The sequence below is a fragment of the Saccoglossus kowalevskii genome, chromosome 4 (genome assembly GCF_978046115.1).
Source record: "Saccoglossus kowalevskii chromosome 4, keSacKowa6.1, whole genome shotgun sequence".
In the NCBI taxonomy this organism is placed as follows: domain Eukaryota; kingdom Metazoa; phylum Hemichordata; class Enteropneusta; family Harrimaniidae; genus Saccoglossus; species Saccoglossus kowalevskii.
The window spans coordinates 27,822,208-27,844,380 of NC_140644.1; the positions used below are offsets into that span (position 1 = coordinate 27,822,208).

At 35.7% G+C, this 22,173-nt stretch overlaps 1 protein-coding gene across 1 annotated transcript in view; it reads left to right on the forward strand.

The window, feature by feature from the left end:
- The first annotated feature begins 409 nt into the window (after positions 1-409).
- LOC144345639 (E3 ubiquitin-protein ligase rnf213-alpha-like) overlaps positions 410-22,173 on the forward strand; it is a 31,841-nt gene continuing 10,077 nt past the window's right edge. The window contains exons 1-38 of the mRNA XM_085498364.1: positions 410-579; positions 690-864; positions 1,822-1,997; positions 2,166-2,360; positions 2,535-2,657; positions 2,779-2,905; positions 3,107-3,345; positions 3,947-4,029; positions 4,341-4,474; positions 4,597-4,686; positions 4,885-5,016; positions 5,374-5,537; positions 5,658-5,880; positions 6,025-6,195; positions 6,406-6,578; positions 6,840-6,977; positions 7,100-7,268; positions 7,505-7,581; positions 7,941-8,073; positions 12,589-12,782; positions 12,880-13,068; positions 13,452-13,578; positions 14,080-14,304; positions 14,679-14,824; positions 14,917-15,137; positions 15,547-15,771; positions 16,001-16,159; positions 16,442-16,586; positions 16,681-16,997; positions 17,166-17,341; positions 17,470-17,673; positions 18,317-18,510; positions 18,818-18,923; positions 19,449-19,546; positions 20,542-20,724; positions 20,834-21,082; positions 21,215-21,326; positions 21,429-21,848. Of these exons, the coding sequence (XP_085354490.1) occupies positions 410-579; positions 690-864; positions 1,822-1,997; positions 2,166-2,360; positions 2,535-2,657; positions 2,779-2,905; positions 3,107-3,345; positions 3,947-4,029; positions 4,341-4,474; positions 4,597-4,686; positions 4,885-5,016; positions 5,374-5,537; positions 5,658-5,880; positions 6,025-6,195; positions 6,406-6,578; positions 6,840-6,977; positions 7,100-7,268; positions 7,505-7,581; positions 7,941-8,073; positions 12,589-12,782; positions 12,880-13,068; positions 13,452-13,578; positions 14,080-14,304; positions 14,679-14,824; positions 14,917-15,137; positions 15,547-15,771; positions 16,001-16,159; positions 16,442-16,586; positions 16,681-16,997; positions 17,166-17,341; positions 17,470-17,673; positions 18,317-18,510; positions 18,818-18,923; positions 19,449-19,546; positions 20,542-20,724; positions 20,834-21,082; positions 21,215-21,326; positions 21,429-21,848 (6,582 nt within the window). The remainder of the gene's footprint in view (positions 580-689; positions 865-1,821; positions 1,998-2,165; positions 2,361-2,534; positions 2,658-2,778; positions 2,906-3,106; positions 3,346-3,946; positions 4,030-4,340; positions 4,475-4,596; positions 4,687-4,884; positions 5,017-5,373; positions 5,538-5,657; positions 5,881-6,024; positions 6,196-6,405; positions 6,579-6,839; positions 6,978-7,099; positions 7,269-7,504; positions 7,582-7,940; positions 8,074-12,588; positions 12,783-12,879; positions 13,069-13,451; positions 13,579-14,079; positions 14,305-14,678; positions 14,825-14,916; positions 15,138-15,546; positions 15,772-16,000; positions 16,160-16,441; positions 16,587-16,680; positions 16,998-17,165; positions 17,342-17,469; positions 17,674-18,316; positions 18,511-18,817; positions 18,924-19,448; positions 19,547-20,541; positions 20,725-20,833; positions 21,083-21,214; positions 21,327-21,428; positions 21,849-22,173) is intronic.

Consider the following 22,173-nt stretch of genomic DNA (forward strand, 5'->3'; position numbering starts at 1 on the left):
ACGACAAATCTGTATAGACTGGGGTGAACATTTGTATTATTATAGTGAACAAAATACATAATAGAAATAGAGGCTACATTGCAATGAAAGATTTCCATCGCCACTGACATCTTGTTCCATTAGCCGTTCATCAGCTTTGTAATATTTTGTTAATTATATAGGATGCATTTACCAACCAACCTCTATACACAGTATTACCTACAATTGTGTGCAGATCACCAAAGGAAACATTACTGATGGAGAAACGGTTGGACGAAAATAAAAGCATTGGTACATTTTCCACTTTTTCTCATACATCGATTCAGTACACAGTGAAAAATAAATATTTCAGTCCATTAATTCTATCACATATATTGGTCTATATATCGAAACTGTTTTCTAATTTACAGAATCCTTCAATGTTCCACTAATGGATGATACAGAATTCAGAAGTGTAAAGACACAGCGTGTTTTCCAGTACCTTGCCAGACATACTATTGGGGTAGATCTGGATTATTTTGACTTTGTAAAGAAAAACGAGGCCGGCGATTCTTATGAGATTGAAGGCAATCATGTTAGTTGCTTGGAAACACTACTCAGGTAATTCACTTTACATGGTGACATTGAATTTACAGTATGTTACGGAGCGATTCGTTCATGTAGATTACGAGCTAATATTACCCATTCTGCCTATATTATTCGAATTACAGACATTGTGGGATCAATGACCCAACTTGGTCTGAGCTGAGGAACTTTGTGGTATTCCTCAACGAACAACTGAAAGACTGTGAAACTTCTTTGTTTTGTAATATAGAGTATCTAGATGATACACACTTGTACGGTTTCCGAAACTTTGTTGTTAGATTCATGATTCAAATGGCCAAGGTAAGTCGAGTTAATTATACATATGCGTTGACCATGATGGGCGAATAAGCCGCGTTATTACGACTAGTTAACAATTATACTCTTGTGATAAACTATTGTGGATTACAGGACTTGTATAAATCATCAGCCCAATTGATTATTAGGTTTTTCGTCAGAGAATTACCCAGTCTGCAAATCAGTTGGTTACCTGTTGGATAATAAATCGATATATGCAGTTTTCATCTATTATGTATAATCATTGTCATGTATAAACTTTTTCTTTGATGGTCAGGGCGATGTGCGATGCCTTAGTCTCAATAAGTAACTAGCGATGTTATTGTTTTTCGTAGTCAGCATCTTGTCCGTCCCGAACCATTCCCAAGACATGAATGACTCATTTTAAACTAAACTCAAAGACTATGTATGATTGCTATTTGTTCAAATACGGCTAGCTTGCTGTCATTTTGGTCCTCAAATTTCCTAAATTAACATACTTAAATGTTTTTGTTTTTGCCCTATGCCGATTCTTTACTAAAATATCGCCTGATTCCGTTGACAGTCTGTGAACATGTACTATACTATTACATACGTTATTCCATATATCATGATATTTTTTGATTTGATCAAGTTATCATCATTTTGTTTGCAAGATTTGGAGAAAAAGTGTCCGAATTGCGTACAATTTGTTCTCATTTATGTCCACGCTGATTATAATTGATAGCCTTGCAATTTAAGCTGTTTTTGTGGTTTTAGATCGAACATGATGTTCCCATTTCCCCTAATTTGGTATTGGCTGCATGTGGATCCCCAATGTAAATGCATTGTGAGTGCAATATGAACGAAAGTTGCAAAAACAAATTTGCGCGTCGAATGAATATTTTGTTAGCATCGGATATAAGATATTGTATACCAACCAATCCATCCCAAGTTATTTAATTCACAGCTATCATATATCACTATTTGCGACATTTTCTGTAGGATTTTGCCACCCCCTCACTTCAGTGTTCAGACCAAAGTTCACTGACACTGGATAATGGTAACATTGACCACGAGCACATAACCTGTCAAGAGCTGCCATCTGATGTTAACGGGGACATGGACAATATTGGTGACGATCTCACCGAATATCAACTTAAACGAAAATGGGAGACAAGGTAAATATTACATTCTTAATTGTAACTAAATATATTTATTTATTAGTAAATAAAATATATATTTATTACATATCCATATACATTAATATGCACATGTATTTGAGTATAAGCTTATGTAATCAGACACATATGTTACACCTAACTATTGACTTGTATTATATATTACAGTGCTCATCCATATATCTTCTTCAACTACGATCATACAACTATGACTTTTATTGGATTTAACATTGATCGTTTTGGTAATTTGATTGATCCAGTCAATGATGCTGTGATTGAACGTGGTGTAATGAGTAACAGGCTACGGGCAGCTCTAAAAGGACAAAATGTGGATCTTCGTCAAGATTATGATGCTTTTGAAAAGTACGTAATTTGCAACATAATTTGTGTTGACTAGTTTAAAATGTATTGATCATGAGTAAAAGCATAAACATGAATGATCCGCGGAAGTCTATCTGCATTAATGTACTTGTTCACTATTTCAATGTCGTGATTAGTCACATACTTGTGATGATATTGTATTATATTCTGTTTCAGAGAAGCAAAGCTACAGATACTATGCCAAGCAATTGGCGTGAGACACCTACACGATCCCGATGAAACATATGAGCTGACATCGGATAATGCCAAAAAGATTCTGGCCATATACATGCGTCTCAGGTACTGGACAATATGCTGCGACTCACTATCTCTCAAATTTACGTTCTTCCATGTAAAGATATTTTAGAGTGCGGAATAATATTATTGCTCATGTATTTTAATTATAATTTTACTTGTTTAGATGTGGTATTCCAGTCGTAGTGATGGGTGAAACTGGATCTGGGAAAACCAGGTTAATAAAATATTTGTACCAATTACTAGCAAGACAAAACGAAGATAAAACAGTGGAAAATATGATTTTGATGAAAGTAAGTTATCATGTTAACAAAGAAATAATGCCAAACAATATGAGGGGAATATTTGAAATAGTCAATCAACAGTAAGAAGCCGACGCTTAAATGTACTTCAATTAACCCCAAACATTGTTTAAGATTTTAATTTATTCTGTCTCGAGACATTAGGTCAAGGACGTTTTTACTAATTGGTGGCGTTTCTTCCTTTTTTGTCAGATCCACGGTGGAACAACAACTAAGGACATAGTAAAAAAGGTTGGGAAGGCACAACAAATTGCAGCAGAAAACAAGGAAAAGCGTGATATTGATACAGTATTGTTTTTCGATGAAGCAAATACCACGGAAAATATTGGACTTATCAAAGAAATCATGTGCGATAAAAGAATGAATGGTGAACGGATTTCGTGTGATGAAACCAGTTTGAGATTTATCGTTGCATGTAACCCTTATCGTAGGTATGATATATATAACAACAGTTCGTCAAGCTTTACCTTTATTGGTATTTCGATATTTATACATTAATTAAGTAGTTTTGGACCCGTGGTTTAGTTCCCATGAATTCATGCGTTCGTTCATAGCTGTTTTCTGGAATCCCCTGGATCGGTTCTCTTCAACCCCCGCACATACTTACTACCTTATTTGGTACATGTACACCTGTGGTGATTTCTTGTTTCGGTCAAAAAACTGATGGCTACAGTCAAGCAGATATTTTGACATGTCTGGAACCAAAACTCGGGGTTGTATTGACCAATTTACTTCAAACTTGATGGAGGATTAACCATTATGGGTAGCTGGTGTACGCCATTTTGATTTGTAAATCCGACTCAAAATGGCCGACTGGTGACTGGCGACATGTATATCTGGTACATGCTTTGACCAATTCTGACTTTATGCCTAGATTGTGCATCATGACACACATACATACAATAATGTTGTCATCTGTTCAAAGATAGCCGACTGCTGACAGGATTATATATGCTTATGGTCGTGCATAACGAGGGTGTGCATGGCAGAATGCTTATTTTATTGAATGGCATTTATGTTTGTGTCCATTAGGCATGAAGAAAAGATGATAGCAAAACTAGAATCTGCAGGGTTAGGTTATCGAATAAAAGCTAAAGAAACAGACGACAAACTCGGTAAATACCAATATTTTATTTATATTGTACATATAGGTTCCTTGGCATTAACACGTTTAAACGCTTGTGCTTTTATTGAACAATTGAATCTCTATTTATTCATAAAACAGAAAATTCATATCAACAGTTACTATGTGTATTACTATGGATGCCTTGTTTCCCATGTCAGCACATTTGTGTTATTTAAATTATATACAAGCTATTAAATAAAACAAAATTACCAAAGTTAGTTTACAAACCTATGATATTAGTCTTTTCATATAGCAGGAAATATGTGATATTTAATATAATATATAACTTGTATGTTACAGGACGTGTGCCTCTCAGACAACTTGTCTATAGAGTTCAACCATTGCCACCAAATATGATGTCTTTGGTGTGGGATTTTGGTCAACTAAGCCAGGAAACTGAAAAGCTTTATATAAGACAGATTGTTAAACGATATGTATGAATATACTTCTGTAATTCTTGTCATAGTTATGAAATAGTAAAATTATTAAGTGATGATTTATTGTGCGTGAAATAATGTACATAATATTTTCAATATTTTTTTCATTTCAAACTCAGAAGCACCATATTCCGCCACTAACCGCAGATTGTGAAGTAATTATAACAAATATCCTGTCTTCATCACAAGAATTTATGAGACAAACAAAGGTAATTATGATATTTGAATCTGGTATTGGCGAATCTTACTTATAGTGTCGCATAAGTAAAATTAATACCCTTCACGTATGTAAAATAATGGGGGATTAGTGAAATGTGGTTCTCATCAGAAAAGAGAATACGAAAAACACGCATAACGACATTAATTAATTTGTTTACTTCTAACTTGTAAATATGTTAATTTTTCAGAATGAATGTAGTTTTGTTAGTCTACGTGACGTGGAAAGAACAATGGATGTACTTGTTTGGTTTTACAAACATCCGCAAATAGAGGATCAGATGCGAGAACAGAAAGAAAAAGACAAAGAAGACACGTACATGGTAAGAATGTTTGTTGTGGTATAAGTCGATTCCTCACTCGTTGTGTGATTACGTTTATAAACCTACTCGATTTATACCTGGGGTCGATGACCACGCAAAATTTCAATCAATAATGTACACAACGTAAACACAATGCAATTTGTTTAATGTAGTCTACAGATGTAACAGGTGTATATTTTTTCAACAGTGACATATAAAGTGATGTTTGTTATCACGTTTTGATCATAGCTACCTCGCAGACTAGAGTTAACAATACGGGTAAATTATAAGTATTACAATTATTGCACAATCCCCGAAAAGAAATATGTCCGATGAATCAAACAATGAATCGTTCAATGTTTATTTTTCAATTACCAGACATTGAATCCATTGACTCTGGCCTTAGTGTTAGCACTTGGTGTGTGTTATCATGCATGTCTACAAGATGAGAGAGAACGTTACAGAAATGCTGTGGTAGAACATTTTACAGGGCTTTGCGATGTTCCTGGCGGTGGACAACAATTTTGGACCGAAATAAACAGGTAATAAAATGTATCATACACTGAGGGTATATAACGAATTGTGTTTAATATGTTTTGCAATACACTTTTGTCACTGTCACCTTGTTTCATGTCTATTTTATTATTTTGCATCCTTTGAAGGTGTCAAGACCTGTTTCTTGAGGAATTACAAGTTCCTGAAACTATTGCAAGAAATGCAGCACTTAAAGAAAATGTATTTATGATGGTCATTTGCATAGACATGAGAATCCCCTTATTTTTAGTTGGTAAGCCTGGCAGTTCTAAGTCATTAGCTAAAACCATAGTGGCCAATGCTATGCAAGGCGAAAACTCAACATCAAAGCTGTTCACGACTTTTAAACAGGTATTCCAATATTTTCACTTGAAGTAATAATTTGTTGTCAACCTTGGTGGGTCGTAAACTTTGCCAATTGGACGGTTAGGATTCAAGCACCTGTAATAAATGAAGTGTAGTAGCTTTGAAGTTTTGTTGGCTTTTAATTTACAGGTACACATGGTATCATACCAATGTAGCCCTTTGTCAACACCAGAAGGCATTGTAAACACATTTAAGCAATGTGGGCATTTCCAAGACGGCAAAGATCTCAACCGATTTGTGTCTGTGGTTGTTTTGGATGAGGTTGGATTGGCGGAAGATTCACCTACAATGCCTCTCAAGGTATTTATTATTACATACCGAATACCGGGGTGTGCTAATTATCGTTGCAACTACAACTGGCGGTCAGCGAAGCATCTTCTAATCTAAGAATTTAGGGAATGGCTGCGGGATTTATGAAACTAACGACGTGCTTGTGTGTAATATTACATGTACAACCAACACACTCTCACGTGCAGTAGCACGGTGTTTGTCATTATATATCATTTACAGGCGTTACATCCATTGTTAGAGTGTGGCTGTGTTGAAGACGATGACCCTCCACCATACAAAAAAGTTGGATTCATAGGAATCTCCAACTGGGCTCTTGATCCTGCTAAAATGAATAGGGGAATATTTGTTTCCAGAGGAGTACCAGATTTGAATGAATTAGAAGATACTGCCAGGTAAGCTATGTTAAGCATCTGACCACATCAACAGTAATCAATACTGTCAATGTTCATTTTTTGTTGAAACATAGATGGATATACGGTTTTGGTGTAAGCACGTAATACGACTTACTTCCAAATATTTGTATGTGTGGTTGTAAATGCGCATAACTTCTACCTCTGAATGTGGGTGGTTGTCAGTTCATACTTGTACAACATCTAACAAGAGAAAAACCTTAAACTTTCATAATAGTAATATAATATATCTGCCTCCTACAGGGGAATTTGTTCAACCAATCATGGCGTTATGTTACATATTAAATCAAGCATACCTGCTTTAGCAAAGGGGTACAGAAATTTATATATTAGCAAAGAAAATTGGCCAGGAGAATTCTTCGGTCTGAGAGACTTTTACAGGTATGTTAACGTGCTTAACAGTATGTACTAATTGACCGTATAGATTATTGTTGAATTTGTAATTCTGATACTATACAATCAACCATTTACACCAACACTTTGCCATCACTTTTCCGGCACAGCCTGATGAAGATGATATATGGTTTTGCAAAGGCATCGAATAGACAACCCAGTCTCGCCCAGCTTAAACATGCAATTTTACGTAATTTTGGAGGAGGCGAAAACATCCACCCTTTAGAATATTTTGAAGATCTATTAATGAATCACCAGAATGACGAAGTGTCAGATATGGTAAACACATCATTCTTTTCTTGTTTTATTCGATAGTTTTAGTAAGTTTGTAGAATTATTTCATGATAAATGTTTCCTCTGGTAGTGATAAACATATATGCATCAATTTGTAGGAAAGATTATACAAATTCATAATTCATTATACACAAGCCTGCTGAAGTGCAATGCGCCACGGCACGAAACAGTGCTAAAATAAAACCAAAATTGCATTTTATCGATGTTTATGTTTACTTAAGGATCCCGGGTGCAGCGCAGGGCAACTTATTGAAGCAAGTCTTCACGGCTTGCCTAAAGCACATCTTGATATGGACAGGTAATTGTAGTTATACTATTTATGTATTCAATGTTACAAGAAGTGTATACGGAAGGGGGTGGAAATTGAAAACATGATTGTGGACATAACAGTGATAAATGAAAATATCTTTTGAATATCGAATAACCACTCCAAATAAACAAAAATATGCATTGTGCGCCCTGATTAATTGCACTGCAAGACGTAAGTTTTAGTTTTTTTTAATAATTAAGGTTAATGGCAGATAATTACTATAGTTATCGAGTGACATGTCATATAGAACAATATTACAAAACATATCTGATCGGCATATTTTACAGCACTATAGTTGGGTGATTTGAGATAACTTATTTTTGTTAATGTGTGTTAATTACTTGCAGTGACTTGCGATATTTGTTGATTATGACTGAGAGGTTTGCATCACTTGGTATTCTACAGCAGCAAATATTGCGAATGAAGGACACTATGATAATCTATGGAAGCAGTTTTCCAAAGGACCAGGAATTTACTCAGGTATTAAATACACATAATATTATATGCCTCCACAAATCAAAACACGGTTTAGGATAGGAGCCTCCGGGATATTCGGGGACCAATGAATCTTGTATTGTTATGCAGTGGATGCTTGTTAAAGATGGCATTTTTTGGCTTGATGGTATATATATTGTTTTCGTCAGTAATATAAATATATATCGGGTGAGCAGCATGTAATAAAAGTATTACTGATCAAATATATAGGCCCCTGCACGAAGAGCATCTGACACCCTAACGTCAGGAAAATGACCCCGTGCTCGGACACAATATTCGACCAGTAATATACTAACCACAATTTTATTACATTTAAGGTAGATTTGCAGTTTATTTGTGCATTTCAATCAAAAATAGTTTTTTTCGTTTTTTATATAGATTATTAGTCCCCGTTCGGACGCAGTCCGAAAACGGGGACTTATGTTTTGCCCTGTGTGCGTCCGTCCGTCCGTGCGCCCGTGCGTCCGTGCGTCCGTGATCACCTGTATCTCGAACATGCATGGACCGATTAAGTTCAAACTTCACTCATACATCACACATTATATGGGACATATGCACATGCATTTTTTTCATGATCCGATTAACGATAGCCGAATAGCGGCCATTTTAAGGCCGAAAATGCATCAAAATCGCACATTTTCACCATTCCGGACCCGGATCTCAGTTATGCACGGACGGATTTTGTTCAAATTTGGTACATACATTAAACATAATAGGACCTTGATGCACGTCATTTTTTTGTGTGGATCGGGTTCGAAATGGCCGACTGGCGGCCATTTTGTTTTAAAGAATTCAGTTCTGGATCCGTATCTGAGACATGCTTGGATTGATCGAGTTCAAACTTCACATACACAAGGTACATCATGTCACAAATATGTATGTGCATTTGTTTCATGATCTCATTAACGATAGCCAAATGGCGGCCGCTTTAAGGCCGAAAATGCATTGAAATCGCACATTTTCACCATTCCGGATCCGGATCTCAGTTATGCATGGACGGATTTCATTCAAATTTGGTACATACATTAAACATAATAGGACCTTGATGCACGTCATTTTTTTTCGGATCAAGTTCGAAATAGCCGACTGGCGGCCATTTTGTTTTAAAGAATTCAGTTCTGGATCCGTATCCGAGACATGTCTGGATTGATCAAGTTCAAATTTCACACACACAAGGTACATCATGTCACAAATATGTATGTGCATTTGTTTCATGATCTCATTAACGATAGCCAAATGGCGGCCGCTTTAAGGCCGAAAATGCATTGAAATCGCACATTTTCACCATTCCGGACCTGTATCTCAGTTATGCATGGATAGATTTTGTTCAAATTTGGTACATACATTAAACATAATAGGACCTTGATGCACGTCTTTTTTTTCGGATCAAGTTCGAAATGGCTGACTGGCGGCCATTTTGTTAAAGAATTCAGTTCTGGATCCGTATCCAAGACATATCTGGATTGATCAATTTCAAACTTCACACACACATGGTACATCATGTCACAAATAGATATGTGCCTTTGTTTCATGATCTGCTTAACAATAGCGGAATGATGGCCATTTTAAGGCCGAAAATGCATCAAAATCACGTATTTTCACAATTCCAGAACCGGATCTCAGTCATGCATGGATGGATTTTGTTCAGATTTAGCACAATGTGTTGTACATATGCAGGTGCATTTCGGTCATGATCTGCTTTGAATGTATATGTCACTCAAATATGAACGGAACGGGGACGTGTCATTGACAATGACTTGTATTATCTAAAGAACATTCTGTGAAAATTTGACCAATAATTTCTTATTGGAACACCGTTACAATTGCTGTTTATTTTCTGATTAAAAATAAAACACTCACACGTGGCAATGTTTATGTCCAATTGCCTAATTTGCATGAGTAACCAAACAACAAGACCTTTGATTGACAATATGCAAATCGAGATTGTACGGGTCATAGTTCATTCAATTCACGCGCATGTGCAATTATTCTCAAATCAGTTCTCGCTCGCTAGCAAACCAAACATATTTCCTCAGCGTTTTTTCCTAATTTTTATCATTACATTATGCGTGGTGTGAAAAGAAAGAGAGGTAGAAAGAAGATTCAGATGATTTCTATGTCGGAAGAGGCAAAAGCTACACTGAAGGCATCAGCCCACCGAACGAAAAACAAAATCGATGTGAGCGTCCAAACATGACTTTCCCTGAAGGCATGAATCCGAGTTTCTGATTGACTGAGAGATTTTATTTTTAAATAATTGTTCTTAAAAAATAAACTGAGCATGTGAAGAATAATTTAACATTGTTTACAGTGATAACTGCTCATTGTCGAAACGAAGCTTACCCATTCACGCTAGTCACAATAAACATCATACTCTTGAATAGGCGTCAATGACTACGGTAAATTTTAAACTCTATTTTAGGCATCAGGAATGATTGAAATGTCCGAAAATGACGCCAAAATACACCTTAAAAGTCCCATTTTTTTTCTAAATCCCATCCCGAATTTACGGCAGAATCTGGTCCCTCAAATAAGGGACACGTGAGCTTTGATTCTAACCGGATATATTGCACTGGGTCGGGGAGATACAAACTTTTGTGTATCTTTTGTCCAATGGGTACCTGTACTTCGATCATTCGCAAGTTTTGCTAGGTGGTGCGAGACAGCTTTGTTTGCAACCGGACGAACTCCGTTTAATTCAATGAAGCAAACAACTGACAATGCTAAAATAAATTGCAGAGGTACGCTAAAATTAATTGAAAACAACCAAATAATTTCAATGAAAAATATATCACAGAGAGAGGTAACTTAGAGATACATTACGGTAACAACTCTTTTGACGCGCTGACCGCTTCTCCACGTCTGATGTTTTGTTTTCCTTGTCATAATACTTACTGATTGATGATTTTGTTTTGATTTTTGAGTTTTTTAGCCTGCAACTCGGCCACGACCTTTGCTTTTACCGTGAAAAATGGGGAAGTTTACGTCAATTTGACGGACATTCCATTTTTTTAAACTAACAAAGCACACTGTTTAGCACTCCTATTTTTTTCATTTGCCGATTTCTATTCAGAAAAATTCGACCGTTCGAAAATGCACCTTAATTTTGCACTCTTAAAACATGTCAGATTTCCAACACTTATTATTTAAAACCGTTCGAAATTTTTAAAACTTTTACGTTAGGCTGGAGCTCTCTTCTTTCAGGCGACCGTCGCCGGCAGTACAACAGCATGTCTTGTACGTACATCCGAGCGCTGATTGTCTGCGACTGTCTCAGAAAATCCCTGAATAAGGCGTTGCCAAAATCGGAAAAAATAAAAAAAATGCCTCCTTAAAAAAACGAACAGAATTCAAATATTTCTTTTAACAAATATGTTGCAGTGGGAAAAATTGGATTGAAAACGAACAAAACTTCTGTGCCTCGCGTTTCGATTCTAGGATTACGCGATTATTCATTATTGTGCGTTCGCTTCCTGTAGTTGGTTCTCAATACTACATAAAAATCATCAAGGATAAATAAGTTAATATCCCACTTTGTACTCTTCACGGTAAACCATAGGCTCTGAAATACTCGTAGATTTTTTATTGAAAATACTTCGAAGAGAAGCCATGATGTTTTGATCGTGATAAAAGGTCACCTTCCTAGGACCGCCCCCTGTTTAATAATTCATGACATGACGTTATATTTACTGGGCATTGCCACGTGTTTTTACCGACCCCATCAAAACACTGGTATGAATGACGTGTTTCTGATTTATATATTCAAGAGCAGTTGTTCTGGTTCAACGATTTTACATAAAATGTCTATGTCTATACGTTAACTTTCAATTTCAATAGTCTAGAAAGTATGACAAAGTATGACAAAGCAGTAATTCCCGGTTTAACGCGCAAATATGCAAATTAGCCTTTTTCTCGTCTTCTATTTTTGGTGAATTCTTGGGTTTTAAATTAAAATAGCTAATAGACGATTTGGCCATTTGCCTCGAAATTTTTACACATTATTGACAAGGTGTTCCCCCTTCAAAATGCGTCCGGACAATTTATTACGGCGAGTGGAACACAAATAACAAGTCCGCAATTAACATTGATATATAAATTATGCAAAAATAGAAAAGAGTGAACTTTGAGGTCATGCTGTGCGACTTTGAAAGCCGTTAGAGAGATGAGTGGACGCATTTGAATTAGTAGTATACCAAGGTATCCAGTGATGTAACTTTACCCACAAACGGACTTGAAGTTTTTAAGCTAATTTTTTTTAAACCACTTTTGTCCAAAAAAGCATATTTTTGACCCAAAATCAAAAACGCATTCTGGATATTTAAAATAAAGACAAGTTTTATAAAGTTTGTATAATAAGCTTTCAGAAACATGTAACATGTTCATATAACATGTTGGATATATAATACCATCTTCATTGTCTAATTACTCAATTAAAAAGCAAGCCAAATAAACTGCATCTCTACCTTAAACAAAACGTTATTATATCATTTCTATATACAGATATGCCGTACAATCAACCGAATCAAACTTTGCATGGGTACTGGTAAAACTGTTATTCTTCTGAATCTGGAAAGTCTCTATGAAAGTCTTTATGATGCGATGAATCAATTTTATGTGAAATTTGGCGAAGATAGATATGTAGACTTGGGACTTGGGACACATAGAGTCAAATGCCGGGTGCACAATGATTTCAGGTAATATACTCATATAGTGTACTTAATAACGATCTGATATCAGCATTCAGTTGTTACCCACTAATGTACCCTCAATATGGTTCATTTTTGTGCTCAGGCTCATTGTTGTAGCCGACAAGCAGGCAGTGTACAAGAGATTCCCGATACCTTTAATCAATCGTCTTGAGAAGCATTTTCTGTCAACCACGACAATGCTAACTTCAGACAAACTAAGTATTGCCAAACGACTAGATACATGGGCCCATGATTTTGCGCATATTCGCCTAAATCCTGGTCAGACAAATGGGTAGGTGAACACTAACATGTTATAGATCGTGTTACTAACTCTAATACAACATGACTCACGATATTTTAATTTATTTGTCATATTCCGAGATTAAAGCAATATTCCAAAGTGATACTCTTTTTACTTTATTTTTTACCGATTTCAAGTTACGTGCAACGTATATTGTTGCATTACGATATGCACATGTACACCATTTTGCAACTGGTCGTTTGGTAGTTGTGATGCTAACGTGTTTAGGGTTTCTACATAACCTACTTTGTGGAAAGTTGTACTTATTATTCCAATTACACAATTGCATGTATAACTGTTATTTTGTCGACATATAATATAACTCTTACTTTCAAACAAAATAAAACAAACGCCCATGCTGAATGCGTTCACAGGTCTACTTTCGATGTACAAGATGCTTTCATTGGTTACTGCAGCGATACGCCAGCTCTAATTGTAGCAAACATCAGCTCGTCAGTGACAAAACAAGATTACCAAGATGAGAAGGAATGGGAGAATAGGGTAAGACACGCAATCATATCATTAATAATGGAATATTTAAATTTCATTCAGACCAATTCGTTTGCTACTTACGGTATATTTGGTAGTTGTATTAATGATGCCAATGTCCAATATATGGGTTATTGTTTAAGGAAAGACTATATTATTTACCGCCGACTTCATAACTTTAAGGCACTAAAAACCATGTTCAAATGTAATACTGCATCTAAACGCTTTATTTTCACCCGTGGTTCAATGAAATGGGTTTGAAACTAGCATACAACTATTATAAGTACATCGAGCGGTGGTGCAAATTCGCCTTCATATTTCGGCTTTGCAGAGGTTTATTCGTGTAGTTTCTTGTTGGAGACAATTGTGTTCCAATCAATACAATTAAAAAATATTAGTATTTTTCACGCTTTGACCTACTTCTAAACACGGAAAACCCATGGCATATATTCTACGTAACCACAGCTTGTATAAATATAAAACATAATAAGTAGTATATATGTTGTATTTCAGGTACTAGAGTTGTCTCAGGATGCACTGTTAGCCTGTGCCGTCCCCGATGCTATACTTCGATTGCCCGGGTCTGTGCTTTGTGACCCTGAAGATCCGTATGATTCTGCACAGAGAATAGGGTACAAGTATAATTTTGAACAGAATCATAGAAGTTTAGCTGAGTACATTAAATGTGAAATCAAGCTTGATCAAGAAAAGAAAAATAATAATGGCATCCTAGCACAGGTTTGTGCATATATATGGTCACTAGTTTCTCCTATATTATGCCCATTTACTGAAATTAATGAAGTTGTAACCCGCCATGAATTTATGTTATGTCAAATTTATGTAAAATTTAATTGTCCATCTTGCCCCTCCTTATTACCCATAACTGGGCCATTCAGAATATTTTTTCTGTACTTCACAATACATCCTTCCAACGTTACTGTATAAAGTGTTTTACACTTTGAATACTTCAAATATATTAACCGAATCTTGTTCAATTTCCACATCTCTTTTCCATAAACCAGGACTGACCAAAATAATTTTAAGCTCAGACTGTTTTTGTGGTGTAAGTACATTAATACACATTTTGCGACCGACAAACTATTTATTGATAGGTTACAACACACTCAAGACTCCTGCTTCCATGGCAAGACTTAAGCGAAGTGGCAAAGGTATTGAATTTACAACCAAGAAAATTAAGACAGAATTGTTTGTTTTTACAAGAGTTTGAAACCGAAAACCAGTTTACAGAAAAAATTAGGTAAGGGAAAAACTATTTATTGACCTCGGATAATTTCGTCGATACAATAAGTAAAAAAGTACACAGATATAACTACATTTTCTTCTTTAAAGGGAATTCTTCATGGATACGTCTTCAGACGACCAAATGATGATAATTCAGTGTGAAGGAGAAATCAAACATACTAACTTGATAGAATGCTCGCGATACATTGTTCAGAATGAACGAAACGAAGTCTTCGACAATGGCGAGACTGATCACAAATTTTCTAGACATGTTGTTTTCATAATCCAGCTTCCAAGGCTTGCTGGTGGCTGTTCTCATAGTCTACTAGGTAAGTTATTCTCCATATCTGCATTAAAATGCGCCGAATTATTGTCATTGTCGTAGAGATTGCATATGGTATGTTTCATTTGCTGTTACATTGTGTTGAGTGATAGTGTGTAAACGTGTTTAATTGGTCGGATTAAGCACATATCGTACATTTACAACAATGTCCTCAGCATTTAATACCATCAATGATTAGTAATATCAAAGATGTGTTTATTTGAAATATCTTTCGTTCTATAACTCATTTATTTACATGCATACACTGGGAAGCCATTACACCTGAAAAACATTGTATAAAATGTGAACCAGTGAATTCTGTTTTCATGCGTTCTAAACTAACATTTCGACTGTGGATTAAAACTACCACAATTCAAACATTACTGTTGAACATTTGAACTATTCTTGCAATACAGGTGGGAAATGGCGATCGGTACATATTGATGAAATTCGTTCACCGCACGCAGAGTCACCAGACACGTCAGCGTTCGAAGACAGACCGTTGGGAGCAATCTTTGAAAGTGACCCAGACGTGGTGAAATACGAGTCGGACGATACTGGCACTGTGGGAGAAGATAAAGGCGATTCACTAGGACGGATACCTCTCGAAAATACCCCAGATGACAATATCAACCTACAAGGTGATACATTGCACTGGTTTATATAGTGCATTCTGCTGTACATTGGCTATCACAAATAATGGAAAATAATAATATATAAAATAATAATTCAGCATAAAACGCATGCTTTACGTGCTTTTGTAAACCAAATTGATTAGTGAATCATTACTATCATAATATCAGAATTGGAATTAGTTTGAACGACACCCATTTATAACCATCCAATAATCCTTTACTACTGTTCTTACAGGTAGACGAATTGAAGACAGCCCACGACTCGTAAACACAGTCGCCCTGCTCATATCCTGTGTCCATGCCGCCACTGCTTCGGTTGAAGACGTGGAAGGTAACAGGAAACGTAAAAGAGTGAAAATGCTTTTAAGACTACTGAAAAGTGAGGATGACGTTGGTAAGACCATCCTAGCATATCCACCTTTATCATGTGGTGGCTATTGCTGACTTATTTGCGTTCCATACCTCGCTTTCGCCCCCAACAATACAATACGAACGATTCGCCGTCAATACGTTTCATCAATGTGAAAGCGAGGCTTGGAACGCAAATTAGTTAGCAATCGCCGACGCTTGTTTGAAGTATCGTGCTAGATGTGATTTTGAAATAATCTATAATCTAATTTGAATTAGTAATTTAATGTCATGAAAATAAGTAGATCTTTTTTAACTAATTTTTCAGCTAAATTGACATTTGCAAATGTGATAAAAGCACGAATATGTCAGTTATTGAAGGAAAGAGATGAGCGAATAGGACACTCGGCTGCCCAATGGTTATGTAATGAGGCCATGTGCTCTGAGAAGATCCAAATAAATGGTACATTCAGGTGAGACAAGTTTACTAAGTACATTGCACTCATCACTGCTAAATTAGACACACTAAAACAATCTAACATATTAATAATAATATTTTTTGAATAGGCGAACAGTGTGGCAGAAACTGAAAACAGTGGTGACACCAATACTCGCAGAAGTGATAGCTTTTGCGGATAAAGATGATAATTTGGATATTCTTACGTCACCTCAAGGTAGTTGGAAGCATCAATTGTGGTTAGAGATATTAAGAAATCCACAACTAGCAGTGATGACTTATGACGATTTTCTGTCGCCAATAAATCACTTACCCCGGGAAATTGTACCTGTGCTGTCGACCAGTAATATTTGTTATGATTTCCCCTTCTTCTGGGTTGTGAAAACGTACATTGACCGCGTTCTACAGAGTGCAATTGCGACAAAAGGTATATTTAACATTTGTTACTATCTCACCTGTACCAAACATAAGACTTGATGACGCTGAAAGATGATTATGGATTTGCATCACTAAATGAAAAACACTTTTCTGTTGTGAGCAATTTCTACATTTAAACGATATTTAATAATATTTTTCTCTTTTCCGTTCATCATAGCATCTGGTGCCAATGTATTGGAGTACAAGTTTAAACAATTACTCCAGCAATCTGAAATTAGTGAAATGTGTGTCATGGATGATAATCATCCCTATTACGACGAAATAGTCAGCTGTTACTTTACTGATTTCTTACGAAATATGTTAAGAACCACAGACAGTGAAGACAAATACATGGTACGTGCACAGTATTTGAGAACATTGATAAATTGATTCATATCGGCACACATTACATAATGTACAATAGTCATCACAGTCACTTGTACAGACACTGTGAATAATAAATAAACATCATTTGTCAACAGAATGTAATTCGAAAGGCTATTACATCTGCTGCTTTTGCGAACTTCATCACAAACAAAGCCAAAGACAAATCTTCATTTGTTATGAGCGTTGCGGACATTCACGTGACATACCACAACCTACATACGAGACTACAATATCTAGAACAGATTGTGAAAATATTTCCCGCTGCTGTAGACCTATCTCTTGAAGTTGAAAATGAAATGGTAAATGTATTATACATTTGTTGTCAGTATGAGTGTATTAACTGTGTGTATGTCAACCATGGGTGTTTAATTATACAGTTACAAATAAAATTGTGGTAAATTTTCTCAGAAATTGTTCAAAATTATCCTTCACATAAGAAGCCATACATGCAATATGCCAAAAAAGGGATTGGTTAAAGCACTCGAGGGTCACAAATGCCCCTAATTGAGGCAAAATATTAGATAAACGGAGTAAGAATACTTAATTTTTAGAAGAAATCAAAGATAGCTGTGTACGTACATGCTGAAAGTGTGTTTATTTGGTATGAAAAAAAAAAGATTTTCAAACTCCGGAACGTTTGTAATCGGGATAAGTGGTAGCTCATACAGCAATAATGCTACTACATTGAATTCAGAATGCTTAGATCCACGCAAAAGGTTAACAATGGCCACAAATGATTTAACTTCATTCCAAGATGGCTATATAAGTTGTTGACCTAACAAAATTCTGAAAGGGCACAATTTCACATTTATCATACAAATTTGAGAATGGCGGCTTCCTCAAATGAGCTGGGAAAAATGAGGAAGAGGAAGAAAAACGGAACGATAATAATAGGCCGATGTACTTGAACCCCTATATTCGTTTTGATTTTCTTTATTGAAGGTAATTGACGTCTATTCATTGCTAAAGCTTTTGGAAAATCTAGAGAAGACCCAATTGTCTGAATATGAGAAGAGAACACATTTTGTATCCATGATGCATAAAGCCAGACCAATTGTAGAAAAAATGCATGAATCTGAAAGGCAAAGCAAGGAATTGTATGGAAATAAAAGCCAGCAATACATTGCAGATTCCAGGTAAAAGGTTAATTCACATTAAAGATGCAATGTTTGTTTTAATATTCTATGTTTTATATACGAGATATTATCTTAAAATAAAAATAAATGTCGATTGTGCATCAAACTGTATACTCACATGTGCGATTTTTAGTGTATGTACCAACGCTATCAGCCCACATACGTAGTAGAAATACTGCGTCACTAAATGAAATATTTCATTTTAATTATCGCGCCTTATTAATTTTCTACGTAGCGACACGGTGTTTTCTTTAATTTCAACCGCCTCTGAGAATGTGTCTTAAACTGCTATGAGTTATTGTTTCAGAAATTTGTGGAAGAAACTTTGCGTAGTAAAATCTTTTGTGGACCACTTATGTCCTGATACTAATGTTGGCAACGAAAATGCTAAGAAGATTGTTCATTTACTGAAGGTATGTTAATTTATATTTCTTTCGGTGCAATATGTAAACTGGCATTATATGTGATTGTGCGCGGGCTACTAATATTCGAGGTTTGATAAGTAATGAGCACAAGTTGCGTACCAAATCAAATATAGGATTTTTTTGAAGAGATTAAAAGTTTACCATTTTAAATTTAGAGGGAGAATCGTTTTATGTATACATGAATTCAAAACTTTTGTTTTTTATCTTCTTGGCTGGAATAATGTATATAGTAGAGTATAGCTATGTCATAGAGCTCAGGAATTCCTGGATTAAATTATGTGTATTTCACTTGTGAAAGGGACTAAAGAATATTAAGATTGTAAAAAATGCTAGCAGTCTCGTCTACCCATCCCCATTTATGTGCCGACCCTCTGATCTGATTTAAGGATTCACTTCACCATTTAGGACAAGGGCTCCATTACTGATTTGGTGAGCAAACATGAGACGAAGCGCAAAATTTTCTTCGTACTCTCTTAATATTCAAATATATTGATGTGCAATTCTAATTTACAGGCGTTCGACAAACACAAAATTGGTTCAACAGGTGCATTAAAGGTAGTGGAAACGGTGCTGAAGATGGCAAATAAAGTTGCACAAGAAAAATACTTTCGGTAAGAACATTCTGATACATTAAAAACTTATGGGTGACGAATGAATTTTCATGACAAGTTCCAATAGGAAACCAAAGTTTTAATATTTTTTCTCTTTTTATGGCGCTCAATTAATACATACTGATTTGTTTTCTCAGTGTTTGTCGTTGCAATTGCTGTGTATTATGTATTGTGCCAATGATTTAGTGCATTTTGGAAACAAAATTAATTTGTACCTGTTTACAGTTTCGAAAGAAAACAGCTGATTGAATACGGAGACATTATATGAATATCGTATGATTATTAGTCCCAGGTCGGATTCCGTCCGCACCTGTATCTCAGACATGTCTTGGCCGATTACGATATAACTTCACCCGCATCACACATCATATCATACTTATTATAATAACGCACATGCATTTGTTTCATGGTCCAATTAAAAATGACTATTTTAGTAATAACAATTCATCAAAATCAAACATTTCAGCCATTTAATCAGATCTCAGTCATGCATGGACGTATTTCATTCAAACTTTCATTGAACATAATGGGTGATGCACGTTATTTTTTCCAGGTCGGATTCATAATTACCGACTGTTGACCATTTTGTTTTAACAATGCAGTCCAAGGACCATATCTCTGTCATGATTGGCCGATCACATTCAAACCCATACATGTACACCATACATCACGTCCTACGTATGCATACGCATTAATTCCATTATTCAATTCAGAATGGCGGTGGCCATTTTGTTTTAACGGACGCTGTTTCGGGTTGAACTATTTTGACCGATCTCATTCAACGCAAAAACGCACAATTATAAACTGTTAACTGGCTCTAGCTTGTATCAGTCATAACATTATTCTAGTGATGTAATCTATTATCATACTAACCACAGTTTCTTTAAGAGAAACACATGTAAATTGGTCATTTTTTTCCTGTACTTGTTTAGCTCATCAGAGATCACTTTAAAATAGTGTGATCTGGGTGTAATTATTCAATGACTTGTTTACAGTTTAGGCAACAATGAGTGCCGATTCTGCACAGAAGCAGTGACTGAACCAGTTATATTGCCATGTGACCACGTGTATTGCTTAAAATGCGTACAGCCTATGTTCGATCAACTACTTCAGAGAAAATGCATGTGTAAAAAACCCGTCAGTGAAGATTTCAAAATCGAAAGTACTACAAAAAACAAGTACGTAAAGCTAATACCTAATAGTCGCAGTATATATATATATATATACACTAATGTTTGGATTATTAATTCATTAATTGTTTTTTTGTCTATGTTGCCTTCAATATAGGGAAAATGTAGCTGCTTACACACGTTTCAGACGGCAGTGCAATTCGTTCTTCATGGAGTACATATCTTTATATTGTTTTACGGATGAACAGCCACCGGAAATGAAGCTTATAGAAAGATTGATGAGTCATGTTACCCTGCAAACAGGCGACAAAGTTGAAACGAAACGCCCGTCACCATTTTCAGAGGAGAGTGTCGATCAAACACCAGTTGTCAGATCGTTTGTATTGCAATTACTTCTACGATATAGGTTAGTACGACATAATTACTGAAACCACTTTATCTCATTGTGATACGAACACGAATGTACATTTCTAGAAATCAACATTACCTGTCTTAATATATAATTACATATATTTTTTAATTGACTCTTGTTTCTCAGTGATAACAATGTACGCACATCCCTTCAGGATTATCTTAGTAAAACAGGGAATGTGGTAAAGACAGAACAGGACATTCTTGAATTCAGTTCACTGAGCATTCAGTGCATAGAGGTAACGAATATAAATTGTGATTACTAGATTTACAATTTTTCAGTATCTTATGACACAGACTTCTTTCTTATTGCTGATCAAACCACACTATCATCTTTTCAGGACGCTCTATACAACAAAGTGGTTAAAACTGACAGTAATTCCAAATTATCCATTATACACGACGCTATTTTAATAATAGAAAAAGCTATCCAGTTTAGATTGGAAGAACCTGATTTGGTAAATATTGACCAATTGGAACATATCGCTAGTGTTCGTTTCGGGTTGACAGTTACTGCTGAAGTGATGTACCAATACTGCAGTAGTAACCCACAAAGAAACCAATCTGGACAACAGTATATGCAATATGTATGGAGACTGATGGAAGTAGCCAAGACATATTGCGAAAAGTGTGATTCCTCACTACCGAGGGACTTTTTACTGAAACAGCTGTGTCGAAGATATGGTTCCGACTGTTTACAGTCAATTATTCACGACCAGAGAGGTACCGAATGGTTACTACCAGCAGACTTGATTGTTGAGGTAAAGTGGTAATATTTTGACGATTCTAATCGACACAGAACATTATTATAAATTTAGGTACCGAAAAGAAAAGAAATTAACGGTCCGTAAAAGGCCGTGTATGCTATCGTGCTAAGACGTATGTTCACTCCCAGGAACGTTTGCATTTTCTCTTAAGATACGTTTAAGCTTAGTAACTTCACATTCAAACACTCTCCTGTGTTTACATCAAGTGTAGAAGCTATATCGCTTTATAGAAATGAAACCCTGACACTGAACGCAAACGTTCCCGTCGGCCGATAAGGTCGTTGTGCTGTTTTCGTGTATAATTAGTCACGTGATACTC